Here is a 14,981-nt window from a genome sequence, read left to right on the forward strand (position 1 = left end):
ATTGGATTTGAAACTGGAGAAAAATCTTGTATTTAGAAACTTATGTCTATGTGACAGATGTCCAAGCAAGATGAACTTATCTAACATTGGTATATACAACTGTGAAAAATACCTTGGCCTATTAGGAAGGTTTGAAGACAAATTATATTTGATTCAAAAACTGCAAAATCCATTTAGTTCTAGATGTGGAATGGAGTAAACATTTTGAATACTCTATCCACTCTCTCTTCACCCCCCCCCCCCCCCCAAACCAACAAACACATTTCTGGAAACCAGCATACAGGAAATGAAACAGTATATCTAATTATATGAATATTAATTCAAGCCCTTTACAAATTAAAGACTTTCATCTGCTACTGGATGAGTCATCCCAACAAGTAATGAATACTCAAATCAAGTATTCCTACACAAATAATCAGAAAAGGATACAGTGTAAATTCTAGTAACTCTCTAATTGAAAGAAGGTTACTAAATATGAAATTTTATTTTTGAAGTCCGTAGCGGTTAGCATAACACTATTACAGTGCCAGCAACCCGGGTTCAATTCTGGTTGCTGTCTGTAAGGAGTTTGTACGTTCTCCCCGTGTCTGTGTGGGATTCCTCCCACATCCCAAAGATGTACAGGTAAGGAAGTTGTGGGCATGCTATGTTGGCTTGGGAAGTGTGACAACACTTGCGGGCTGCCCCTACAACACACTACGCAAAAGATGCATTTTACTGTGCATTTTGACATACATGTGATTAATAGAGATATCTTAATCTTAAAAATTAATATGTCAAAATTTGAAAATTATATTCCAGGTCTGCAAATCTTAACAAGTTTTCAATAAAACGTCTAAGATATCCTTAGTTTTATTAGAGAATCACAAAGATAAATGAATTATTTCCAAGAATATTCTACTCTAAAGCATTACTTACCTTTCTTCCAGTCTGTTTTTCAACCATGTTGCTGTTGCTATCAGAACTTTCAGTCTGTGCTGTTCTGGAAGACCCAGATTTGGGCATTTTACAGCTTTTTAATCCTTTCTCCTCAGCTGCCTGTTTCAGGCAATAATTTGGTCATCCTTTATCTGAAAAACAGAAAATACAAATTGCATTTTTCTTGATGGAATGGAATGTAATTGAATCTCTTTGTTGGAAATTGTTTAGGTAATATGTTTAAGAATTAATTGGTATCAGACCCATGAAATCCATCACCATAAAAATTAATGAATCTCAGCTAAGTAGGAAGTCAATACTTGTCTGATGACTCTCTACTTTTCCTGCAAAGGCATCGCACTGATCCATGGCTAGTAAGTCAAGATATGGACTGGAAAGAATCAAACTTTATACAGATTCTGTCTTTAAGTGCATACCCCTTGTTTAGATGGTAAAAACTAAGCAGCTGAAAGAGCACTGTTCATCAGTAAGATTCTAGCTACCCCAGAGGATAACAACACTTTAGAGTTCTCTAACCAAGGCGGCTATTGAGGCTCAGTCTTGAATATACTCAGTCGCTGAGCATATTCAAGATAGCAATCAAAAGATTTCCGATTAAGGGTGTCAGGACATATGGGGTTAGTGCACGTAAGTGTAAAGGTGAAAGCCAAATGTGTATCTAAAAAGCCTATACTTGCTTCTATTTCTTAGGTTCTTAAGTACTTGTTTATCTATTACATCACTTGATTTTCACGATTAGCTTTTCAGGAGGGGAATCTAGCTCTGAGTGACATCTAAATTTCAAAATTCAAATGAAAACCATCAGCTACTCCAGATCAGAAATAAAATGGGAATTAATTACTATGTGCCCCAACATAGATAAACCCGCGATCTGCATCTCCCCATTGCCAGTCACTTCAACTCCCCCTCCCACACTACCACTGATATGTCAGTCCTCGGCCTCCTCCATAACCAGGAGAATTCCAAGGGCAAAGTGGAAGAACAGCACCTCATTTTGTGTCTTGGAACCTTGCAGCCAAACAACATGAACATTGAATTCTCCCACTTTAAGCAATCCCCACCTTCCCTTCCCCACAAGCCCCCTCCCCCCACCATGCTTCTCTTCTTCCCTTTCCTAGCCTCTCCCTTTTTCTACCCGCCTTTTTTCCCCTCTCTCTTACCTTTTGACCCAACCCCAGTAGATCTGCTCTCCCCTCCTTCCCCGCACCTGCCTATCACTATCACCACCTTGTGCCCACCCCACCCCACCTCTTTTGTCCACCTATCATCGCTCTGCTTTTCCCTCCTATATATTGGGCTTCCCCTTTTCCTATCTTCAGTCCTGAAGAAGGGTCCTGACCCGAAATGTTGACCGCCTGCTTTTCTCTACGGATGTTGCCTGGCCTGCTGAGTTCCTTCAGCATCATAGTGTTTTTCATCTAGATTTCAACATCTGCAGTCCTGAATTTCTCTTCTCATAGATAAATCCAATTCTAATTTCCCCACATCAGGGATTCAACATACCATTTTCCCCCATTTCTTCTAAGCAACCAAGACCAATAATAATTTTCTGCCAAATCCACCTTGATGGTAGGCTTATAATTTCTTAAATGAACAAAATGAAGCTCTCTATATTAGACAACAAGAAAAAGACATCTTCTATAAACGTGATAAGTATTTTGTATACCACAAGCAAAAAAGGAGTCTGAGGTGAAGCAAGAGTGATAAAACTATCTTTCCTCCCCACTGCTGTTAGTCAATATATTTAAAGGTTGTTGTTTTAAAAAATCTTTGGTCCTGAAATACACAGATTATCAATGCATGATAATCTATCTTTTTTTTGTTATAATAAACTTGGGAAATCTATCACCATCATTGTGAACGTCTCATAACATAATTAGTCACATTTCCAATGGCTTTTCTCTGGTGTTTCAGTAGGTACTATTTCTGATCTATTAATTATAGCTAAAAGTAGATGGATGTATATAAACCTTAAATCGAAGTGGGTGACAAAATTTCCTATTGTTTAAAAGGTAGGAGGGTGGAAATATTTCGAAAAAAGAAAGGATGAACCATGGCAGGCTATGAAAACAAGAACTTGAACTTTAAGAGCAAACTGCTGCATAACTAGGAACAGCTTCAGTCAACAAACAAACTCACGGACAAACTGAACATGGTACTGGATCAGGCAGTTTTGGATTACCTCACATTTCCAGAGAGTAAAACAAGTATGGACTGTCAGAGGTATACTGGAATTGTCAAGCCTAGAAACAGTGAAAACATGGATGAATTTTTTTGCACCAGCAGATGAGCAAAGTTCGATGGCACAGAGGTGAAAAAAAGGCAACCTTAGGGATGGCACAGGTATGGTCAAGATCAAATATGATGCCAAGGTTGAGAAGAGTCTGGTCAAGTTCCAAATATATGTCAGGGAATGGGCTGGTGGGTAGGGAAAGGAGATTGTGATGAGACTGGAAATCAATAGATTCAATGCTCATAATATTTACTAGGGAAAAAAGTTTTGCTCATTGTTTGACAACCCAGAGACAGAGGTGCGTCAAGAGAAGTAATGGTGAAAAACAGCTGGGTAATATCAATGTATATGTGGAAATTGATGCTGTTTTCAGATGATGTTGCTGAGGGGCAGTATGCAAATGATACAGGTGAAAACTTTAATCCATGGGAGATACCAGAGCTACAAGGTCAAACCAGGGAAGAGATATCAGGAGTCCTCGATTCTTCCTAACATCGTAAGGACAGATTCACCTGCACCTCCCTTAATATCTACTGCATTCGGTACTCCAAGTGTGGCCTCCTCTATATTGGTGAGACCAAACGCAGACTAGATGACCGTTTCGCAGAATACCTGCACTCCATCTGTAACCACTAGCTGCATCTCCTCGTTGCCTGTCACTTCAACCACCACCCCACCCCCCCACACCATCACTGATATGACAGTCCTCGGCTTCCTCCACTGCCAGGAGAATCCCAAGCACAAACCGGAGGAACAGCACCTCATTTTCCTTCTTGGAACCTTGCAGCATAATGGCATGAGCATTGAATTCTTCTACTTTAAGTTATTTGCACACCCCTCCCCACCTCCCACCCCACCAACCATTCTTCCCTTTCCTAGCCCCTCTCTTTTTTTCTACCCACCTTTATTCTTTCCCTTACCTTTGACTCATCCCCTGGTGGATCTGCTCTCCCATCCTCCCCTGCACCTGCCTCTCACTATCTCTTACCTGCATCTACCTATCACTACCCTGTGCCCACCCCGCCTCCCCTCCCCTCTTTTGTCCACCTATCACTGCTCTGCTTTTCCTTCCTACATATTGGGCTTCCCCTTTTCCCATCTTCAGATCTGTAGAAAGGTCCTGACCCAAAACATTGACCGCCTGCTTTTCTCCATGGATGCTGCCTGGCCTGCTGAGTTCCTCCAGCATCATAGTGTTTTTCAGCTAGATTCCAGCATCTGCAGTCCTTTGTTTCTCTACTTTTACAACTGGATGGGCCCACAGTTTAAAATCTCATTTGAAAAGCTGGTACCTTTAATGGAAAGGCACACACACAAGCTTCCAGTGGCACTTGAACTCAGAAGAGTGCTACCTACAAGCCAAAATTTACACCAAAGCAGAAGTGAAAGAACCATCAGTGTGAGTCATGAAAAAATAATCCAAATTATAGGACCTAAATGCTTCTCATTCTCACTTCAGATACGTTAATATAATGAATAATTGAAGGAAGTAGAAAGGCCCACTAAAATAACATTTTCATTGTCAGAGGCAGTGTAAGACGTGGTTTCAAGGGCAAAATCTATTTAAGGTCATTAATTCTGCTTGATTGAGGAAGCTCTGTTCAAGATCTAAAGTGATATAATTTGATAGCTTCTTGGTAAATTACAGCAAATACACAAGGGAAGGATTAAGTATCATGCAAAATATGTTCTATTAATAAATTAATATGTCAACATTATTTTATTTAAACGGAGTGTGTGAATAAATACTTTATGATTGCAGAGGTGAAATAGGGTGAATTGTTCAATGCATGATTTTACAAGGTTTTATGCATGATGTAGTTAAGTTAGGCGATATCAAAGCTGTAAACTTCAAATAGGATTGGCTTTGTAAATTTGCAAAGGACTGAAAAATATAGTCAAACACATTACATTGTTTAGGCTAATACTCTTAAATCCATTTCAAATATTCCATTTATAGTAACCAAATACAACATAAGCAACATATTAACTGTTAGAAACATGACACACTTTTAAAGTATGAAATATATATTTATAATATCCAAAATAAAGTTGATCCCAGGACAAACTTACAATTACAATTTATTTTGCACTTTACTATTTTAATGATTCATTTCAAGTCTTCTTACAATCTAACCAAAAAGGCTTAAAGTTGCAATGTCAAAAGAGAAACTGAAATAGCATAAGTACAAAATAATGGCAAATTTAGATTATGGAAAATTTCTACAGGAGACATGTCGATGTTGTGGAATTTTTCATTTATTACGGAGGATGGATCCATGGCACCAGCACTAATGCAAATTCAAAAAGCAATTGCAACTTTCATTTATGGTCATGGAATTATCAAAATGTCTGGGAAACTACATTTCTTGTCTGTTCAGGTGGATCACAGCCAGAAAAAAATATTGGATGCTACTGTTAGCTGGACTGCTAGATAATTACATACGAGGCATCATTGTGCAATTAAACATGCTGAAAAGTCTTCATTTATTTACAGATGATGATTTTATTTCAATGGCTACTGAAGACTTCATATACCAATTGATCTTTTCTTAATATGTATAGAATACCTGGACTCTGAGTATCACGAATACAGGCAAAGAATACAAAAGCAGTGTAGTTAAGTTATAAAACATTAGATAACTCACAATTGGAGTATTGCATCTTACTTTAGAAAAGAGATTAAGGTCCTAATAGGGACCATACAAAAAGATTTACTAGAACAGTTTCAGGGACGAAGGATTTCAGCCACAAGACCAAGATTCCTAGAAATTTCCCCCACCACCAAAGTTTGACTAATTGGGCCATAATTACTTCTGCTCCCATATTTAAAAAAATACACTGCAACTCTGCGCCACTTCCACATCTAAGGAAGATTTAACCTTGACAGATAGAGCTTCAATTAAGATTCATTATTCCTTTCCTCAGTGAACAAAGATCCATGTCATCTGCACAGGGTGACCTTTATACTTTCAGCACCATCAACCTTTTAGATACCTCCATTATGGAGTCATACAGCACAGAAACAAGCCCTTTGGCCTAATTGGTCCATGCTGACCAAGATTCTCATCTAAGCTAGTCCCACTTGCATGAGTTTGGCCCATATCTCTCTAAACCTTTCTTATCCTTGTGTCTATCCAAGTACCTTTTAAATGTTGTTAAAGGACCTGCCTCAATCACTTCCTCTGGCAGCTTATTTCATATACTGACCACTTTTTGGGTGAAAAAGTTGCCCCTTAGGTTCCTATTAAATCTCTCCCCTCTTGCCTTAAACCTATGCCCTCTAATTCTTGATTCCCCAACCCTGGGAAAAAGACTGGGCACATTCACCCTATCTAGCTCCTCATAATTTTACACACTTCTATAAGATGACCCTTCATTCGCCTATGTCCCATTGAAAGAAGTCTAAACCTTCTCAACCTCTCTCAATAACTCAGTCCCTTGAGTCCTGGCAACATCCTCGTAAATCTCCTCTGCACTCTTTCCAGATTAATGGCATCTTTCCTATAGCAGGGTGACCAAAACTGAACACAATATTCCAAGTGCAGTTTCACCAACATCTTGTACGACTGCAACATAACATCCCAACTTCTATACGCAATGCCCTGACCGATGAAGGCCAGCATGCCAAAAGCCTTCTTCACCACCCTGTCTACCTGCGACACCACCTTCAGGGAACCATGTACTTGTACTCCTAGGTCCCTCTGTCCTACAGTACTCCGTAGGGTCCTACCGTTCACTGTGAAAGTTCTACTCTTATTTGTCATCCCAAAATACAAAACCTTGTACTTATCCGAATCAAACTCTATTTGTCATTTTTCCCCCACTTACCCAGCTGATCAAGGTCCCTCTGTAAATCCTGATAACCATCTTCACTGTCAATGACACCACCTACTTTAGTGTCATCAGCAAACTTACTAACCATGCCTTGTACATTCTCATCTAAATCATTGATATAGATGACAAAAGCAACTGGCCTAGCACTGAGCCCTGGGGAACACCATTTGTCACTGGTCTCCAGTCCGAAAAACAATGTTCCATCATTGCCCTCTGCTTCTTACCATTAAGCCAATTCCATATCAAATTAGCTAGCTCTCCCTGGATCCCATGCAATCCAACTTTCCATAGTAACCTACCATGTGGAACCTTATCAAAAGGCCTTACTGAAGTCCATAGAGACCACCTCTACCACCTTGCCCTCATTGACCTTCTTGGTTACTTCTTCAAGAAAAAAAAATCAAATTCGTGAGAAGTGATCTCCCATGCACAAAGCCATGCTGACTATCCCTAATCAACACTATGTCTATTTTTATCATCTAATTTCTGTGCCCCTCCTCTTTCATTGTAATATTGGCAACATTTATGTTTGCCAAGATTTATACAACATGCTCACTTAAAATCGCACCTTGCCAGATATAATTTAACTTAATACATCAAGATCAATGAAGGAAAGAAGCCAGGCCATTAAAATTACAGGATTCTACCGTGGTAGTTAAAATACAAGTAGATTTGAGGTTGTGTCAGCAGAAATCATGGACAGCTTAGAACTTCACTCAGACTTAGATGCAGTTGCACACAGTGGAAACTATGACCTCCTGTAATAAAGAAATTCGAAAACTAGAAGCTTTAAAGTGCATTGCCCTTCAGCGTATTCCTATCATAAACTGATTTGTGCTAATGGACATATACTTTGCAATACCTAGGAACAAATCAATTAACAGAGTCACAGAGTCATGGAGCACAGAAACAGGCCCTTCAACCCACCATGCCCATACTGACCTTGTCTACATTAATCTCATTTACAAGCACTTGGGCCATAGTCTACTGTGTCTCAGTGATTTAGTGCTCGTCCAGATGCTTATCGAATGTTGTGAAAGCACTTGCCTCCACCAAGCAAATGACCATGTGCTTGGTCAAATTGTTTGATATTAAGATGCAACTTAAAGAGACAAGTATGGTGAAGCAACTTGAGATACAGGTAGCACCATGCTGGAACAACATCCAGTTTATACCGGGTTGGTCAGCTGGGAATGTAACAGAAGAGTTCAGTCCAGAAGTTGCAAAGCAATGGCATGATTGGTCACGGGCAGAATCCAGCCGTGCTATGGTGGTGAAAATTAGATATCTCAACATTGATACAAGGTCATTACTGCACAACAAAATTGATACCAAGCAAAAAGATATTAAGACCAGTAAAAATCATATGGAAAGTGACAGAGTTTTAAATTTATTGTAATGGGAAAAAAATGTTTGAAAGGCAAGAGAGGTTTAGTGTGGCAAAAAAAAAATCTATGATGGGCAAGAAGTGTTTTAAATACAAGATCGAGAACATTAACCTTGTGCTCTGATGTAATTTTCTTCTGTTTGAAAACAATGCTTTGAAGCATATTGAGACATTTTTGCTACTGCCTGAGGTGGTGGTGTAGGCAAGTGCTTTCACAACATTCACACAGCATCTGGACGAACACTGAATCACTGAGACACAGTAGGCTATGGCCCAAGTGCTGGTAAATGAGATTAGTATAGACAAGGTGGGTGTTGACTGCAATAGCGTACAAGAACGGATGGTGTAAAGAAGAGTTCTGGTGGGAAAAAAAAATCACACAAGATGTTGACGTGGCCACAAATTGGGGATGTTTTTTGTTGCCAGTTATTAAATTTTCCTCAAAGCTTTGTGTGGTGTTCCCAAACTGGAGTTGGGGAGTTCCAGAATGCTTGATCAGGGAAGATGAACAGATACTGATGAACATGCCCCAGTCTACATTGGGGGATCAGCGGTGGAGACAGTGAGCAGCTTTAAATTTCTGGGCATTAACATATCAGATGACCTGTCCTGGGCCCAGCACGTAGATAAATCATAAGGAAAGCATGCCAGCGTCTTTACTTTCTTAGGTTGTTGAGAAGGTTCGGCTTGAAATGAACACAACCAAACTTTTGCAGATGTACTGTTGAAAGTATCCTGCCTGGTTGCATCATGGTTTCGTACAGCAATTTGAATGTGCAGGAACGCAAACAGCTGTAAAGTTGTGGACTCTGCCCAATACATCACGGGCACATCCTCCCCCCATCGAAAGCATTTATATGAGGTGCTGCCTCAAGAAGGTAACATCAATCATCAAATATCCCCACCGTGCGGGCGATGCTATCTTTTCGCAGCTACAGTTGGGCAGGAGGTACAGAAGCCTGAAGTCCCACATCACCAGGTTCACGAACTGCTACTTCCCTTCAACCATTTGATTCTTGAACCAACCGGCAAAACCCGAATTACCAGTACAGTTTAGCAACACTAAGACCACTCTAATCACTTTGCACTAAAATGGACTTTGTTTTCTTTTGTTCTAATTTTTTTTCTGGTAAAAATTGTGTATAATTTATATTTTTCTTGTGAATGTTGCTTATGTTATGCTATGTGCCTGTGATGCTACTGCAAGTAAGCTTTTCATTGCACCTATACATACATGTACCTGTGCATATGATAATAAACTCGACTTTTGACAAGTTAGGAAACCTGGTGACGGGAACACAAAGATGTTCACGTGCCTCTGCTATTATCCTTCTAGATGGGAGGGACAGCAGACTTGGCAAGTTTCTGCAATGAAATTGGTAGAACTGATGCACTGGGGAATGTTTCAGGTAGAAGATGCATGCCAGTCAAGTGGTTATCTAGTCCTGGACACAAAGAGATACAAAAGGTCATTCCTGCCTCTTGAACCTGTTGCCACTCCAAAAATTACAAGTGGTCCTTAAATTCAAAGCTGCATTCCTATATCAACCCAATACCCCTTAACTTCTTACACGACAAACTGACCATCCTAGGAATCAATCTGGGCAACACTGTTTATTAAGCTCAATTGTTATAGGAGCATTTATCGAGGTAACACACTCAGGATGTTCTTGTCATATGATGGAATTACTTTGTAAAGTGAGCAACAAACAATCTGCTGGAGGAACTCAGCGGGTCGAGCAGCATCTGTGGGAGGCAAGAAATTGTCGATGCTTTGGCTCGAAATGCTGCATCAGGACTCAGTAACTTCATAAAGTGAGTTGAGTAACCTGCTGCAGAATATGCAGACTCTATCCTGATAATGAAGCCATAGTGCTTGTTGAAGAGAATCAAAACAGTGGGAGAACGGGGGGGGGGGGGGGGGGGGGGGAACTCATAGAATTCCCTTCGAAAAGAGGAGAATTTCTTTGAAGTCAGCATCTCTTGAAGGAATTAGCATTGGAGTACACAAGAGACTGCAGATACTGGAACCTGGAATCCGAAGCAAAAAAACTGGAGGAACTCAGTGGGTCAAGCAGTACCTGTGGAGGCAAAAGGAAGGTCAATGTATCAGGTTGAGATTCTGCATCCAGACTGAGTGTAGAGGGAAGATAGTACAAACAGGTGAGAGGGAGGGATGAACCAGGGGCTGGTAGGTAATGGTCAATGCCAGAAATTCCCAGGTCTATTCCCTCACAGCTTTAATCCCACTGTGTTGCTATCTTGCAAATTTGATCAGTCAGTGGGGTAGGATGATCATCAAGGAGTTTGAGATATCAACTAGAAGGTGTAAATATGGCTGTCATTTTTTTTTAATGTCTATTTTGTCACAAGTCCCTAGATGTCAGAAGGGAAGACAGAATCTTCTAGGTTTGGAATGTCTTGGTCTTCATCAAATCTAGTGCAGAGTTTGATGATGAATGTTTTACTTGATTTTTTCATGTTGTAGTTTGTAGTAGATCTTTCCTATAACAATGGCTTGCTTTGCCATTTCAGAATTCAGTTAAGAAGTGACCACATTTGTGATGTGACAAAAGTGAATCAGATGCTTTTTGTTCCCCAAAAGAACAACAACCAGGTAGTTCAAATTTATAACCAAATTTAAATTCCTTGCTTTGATCTTATATTTTCAATGGATTCCTAGCCTAATTAACTAACTGTTTAGCACACAATGTAAGATTTTAAATGGGGTTAGGGGATGGTGGCATTCAGATGAAAGACAGTATTAGAGATGGCAGCACAGTACCACCAGATCTCTTTTTTTATTATTTTCAAATCTCCTAGTTATCATTGGGTTCAAGTGAAAATAATGAACAATACATCAGCCAATGAGGAAAAGAAAATTCCCCATTCCAAATTAGAAATATCCCCTGAAGAATCAATAGAGCTCAACTGCTTATTTCTGAGTGAGAATACTAGTTTCAAACTTTACACTAGCATTTGAGCATATTACAGAAGTTAACACCTCATTGCAGTCCATCAGCAATATACAAAACCCAAATGGTCATCTTTCAGCTGTCATGATAAATCTGAGGTCCTGTCTGTGTGGTTGGGTTGACACAAAAGATTGCATGGCATTTTCTCCTTGTGTCATGATTAATATCCAGTCACAAATCAATATCATAGATCTCTGCTGTTTGCTGTCAACAAACTGCTTGCTAAACAGTGACTACAGATCAAAAGCAGTTTGGCAGCTATGAAGTTGCAGCAGTAGTAGATCATCTTGGGAAACAATGGTTCCCAACCATGATTAATGCTGAGTGATTCCAGCTGAAAATATTCACTCAAATATTTAGGTTTAAGTGAAAACAGGATTGCTTCTATTTTGATTCCCCCACGCCAAGTAGCCTGCACTCATTAACATGGTTGGGGCATTAGAACGTCATCATTGACGTTTCATTGCATCCTATTAGGTTATGAAAATCTTCAGCATAGTAAGGAATCTGAGGCAGAAGTAAACAATTAAATTAAAGAAAGCAAAAAATGGAGGCAATAATGGTCCAGAAGGATAGAACTCCCCACTAACAACACAGCTAAGATTTCCAAAAAATGAATCTTTAACTAATAATTTCTTTTCTGATCCCCCACATCTTATTGCAATTAACTTACATTTGTGTCAGTTGTTACTGCTATACCTTCTACTGAAAACAAAGAACTCATAATCTAAAAGATTTCTGATGTTCTCAGCTCCAGCAAGCTTAATGCTTTATTCTTTATAAGACTACAAATGGAAACAAGTTCAGATACACTGAAATAACTGGCATAACCATTCCATGGGGTTTACAAGGTTTACACGAGGTGTGTGATGGCAACTTGACACTCATTAGATAAACACCAATATGCTTAACCAAATAAAATTTGACACCAAGTCATATAAAATGATGTTATGGCAGGTGACCAAAATGGTAGGTTTAAAGGAATATCTTAAAAGGAGAAATAAGGGGGAGAGAAATTTGATGAAATTACAAACCTTGGGGTCTGGGCAGCTAAAAACTGGCGCTGAAGGTACAAGCCAGAGTGTTTAAAACTGAGGTTGCATAACATGCCAGAAATGGAGGAGCATAGGTATCTCGGAAGACTAGATTACAAAGCCAAGGAGGAGGAATATCATCAAGGATTTGAATAAGAATGACAATTCAAACCAGGGCGAGTTAGACTTGGTTTGAGTTAGGACATGGACAGGAAAGCTTTGGATGAAATGAAATTTATACAAAGGTGAAAGTTCGTCATAACATTGTTAAGTAGTCGATTCTGAAGACAACAGAAACAGTGAGCTCTGGCAGCAGATGAGCTAAGGCAGAACATGCAGAAATAGAAATAGGTACTTCAATGACTTGAGGCTGGTCACCATTCTCTCAGGACAACAAGGGATGGCCAATTGATACAGTCTTCCCTTACATCATCCCTTGGAATATTTTCAGCCTCAATAGATTTCAATCTTACCACTACACCAATAAAAAATATTTGTGATATCATGCAAATTATGAAAACTATTATGAAAACTAAATAGAGCAAATTATTCAAATGTTAAACATTTAAAGAGTTATACACTCAAAACTAGAAAACAAAACTGTCAGTTTACATATTTCCTATTTACTTGAGCAGGTACAGCTAATAGTTAAAGCTGTACACAGCGATTATATCTAAGGTGGATGTCAATAGGAGTGTATATTTTGGGGAAAAAAGTGAAAGAATGTGTGGTCTATGGGGCAAAATTCTTAGACATGATGAAGAAAGATATTCAGAATTGCTCGTACACAGGTCTTAAAATGGTGAAGGTGAAAGAAATGTGGGATTCTATACCTGAGAAATATGGACAATGAAAACACAATGTATGACTGATCCACGAAAAGTAAATAGCAAATTTAAAGAAAAAAGTGTTTTATACACAAGCCTCAAAAAGCAAAAAAAATCATTAACCTGAAACATTACCTCGTTTGTCTCCACAGATCCTGCTTGGCCTGCTGAGTATTTCCAGTACTTTTCTTATTTATATAAGAAAATGGCATTGCCGAGGGTACATGGGCACCGAGGGCAAAGAGAACAACATTTTAAGAGAACTGAATAAGCATTTGCTAAGGAATGCATGAGGTCGCAGGATAAGATCAATCAAATAGGATTAGAATTGACAACTCCATTTAAAGTATTCACAACTGTCCAGGTTCTGTCAAACTATTGGCAATCTTTGTAGTAACTTTTATTATAAACTCTTATACTCTTGACTTTTAAGCCAGTGGAGAAATACTGCAACTACTTCCATAAATGAGTTCACCCTTTTACAATTACTGTTAATTATTAGAAGAATTTCAGTGAAAAATTTAAAACAACCAAAATGACCTTTTCCTTTATCAAGAATTTGATAGAATATGAACTTGTGTCGTGGAGTAATTAAGATGAATATAACAGTGCATTTAAGTGGAATTTAGAGAAGTTTTTTTTGGAAGAGATGATGCAAGGCGGCAGTGGTGAAAGAAATGGAAGGACATGTTAGCCAAGTGGGATGAGGCCATGTAGAATGTAAATACTGTAGACGTTCTGCAGCACAAAGATTTTATTAAAAAAATTGAAACCATTTACAAGATTAGTTTGTAATTTTAATTTAATCCTTTTATTTAAGGTTACTTTTTATGGAATCTGGATACCATTTTCTCATTTAATGGGTGTAAGGATATGAATAGGACAAAAGAAAATACAAGGTGAGGCCATGATTTTGTTTTTCATCCAGAATTACATTTTTAATGAGAAATTTCATTAGCAAGATCATTTACAATACCCAAGCCAAATACAGGGAAAATCATTTTAGCTGCATTCTTTGAAACATGCACTCAATTTTGAGCTTGGCAAAGGAAATTAGTCTGGCTCTAGGATTAAGGTAGTTTTGGACCAACTTAGAAATTGAATCACTATTTGGATTTCTACAGTTTCACACAGCTTTGACACTTTTTAAAATACAGTAAATATGCTGCTGCAGAATTGAATTTGACAAGATGTGGATTTCCACATACTTTGTGCCACATGAGCTCATGGTTTATACAACAGTTGAATATCACCTGGGTTTTGTTAATCAATTATTTTATTAACCCTTTTAGCCTCCTTTGTAAGATAAGAGACAAAATTCAAAAGATAGCAGTGGGACAAAGCTCCTTTCACTTTGCCTCATCAATATGCTACAGCAGTGACTTCAAATGGTACCCATAACAATTCCAAAGTGACTTTGTATTGAGTGTATTATGAGTTCTGACAATAATGCTGTAGACTTGTGCCAATTCAAAATTAAACTGAAATTATCCAAATTGATTTTGTTGACATGCCAATGCAAGAGGGAAGCATCACTCACCAGCATGAACAGGTGCAAGTTGTTGTCACCCATTACCAAATGCCTCACCCTATCAGAGATGTTTCTTTGTCCTATCCATATCCTTACACCCATTAAATGAGAAAATGGTATCCGGATTCCATAAAAAGTAACCTTAAATAAAAGGATTAAATTATAATTACAAACTAATCTTGCAAATGGTTTCAATTCTTTTTTCATAAAATCTGTGC

At 38.7% G+C, this 14,981-nt stretch overlaps 1 protein-coding gene across 3 annotated transcripts in view; it reads right to left on the reverse strand.

Annotated features, from left to right (window-relative positions):
• ankrd12 (ankyrin repeat domain 12) overlaps nucleotides 1-14,981 on the reverse strand; it is a 150,719-nt gene that overhangs the window by 66,612 nt on the left and 69,126 nt on the right. For all 3 annotated transcript variants that reach the window (XM_052022995.1, XM_052022996.1, XM_052022997.1), the window contains exon 2: nucleotides 919-1,070. In XM_052022995.1, coding sequence (XP_051878955.1) covers nucleotides 919-1,005 — 87 coding nt within the window. In that variant the 5' untranslated portion in view covers nucleotides 1,006-1,070. The remainder of the gene's footprint in view (nucleotides 1-918; nucleotides 1,071-14,981) is intronic.

The sequence above is a fragment of the Pristis pectinata genome, chromosome 9 (assembly GCF_009764475.1).
Source record: "Pristis pectinata isolate sPriPec2 chromosome 9, sPriPec2.1.pri, whole genome shotgun sequence".
Classification (NCBI taxonomy): domain Eukaryota; kingdom Metazoa; phylum Chordata; class Chondrichthyes; order Rhinopristiformes; family Pristidae; genus Pristis; species Pristis pectinata.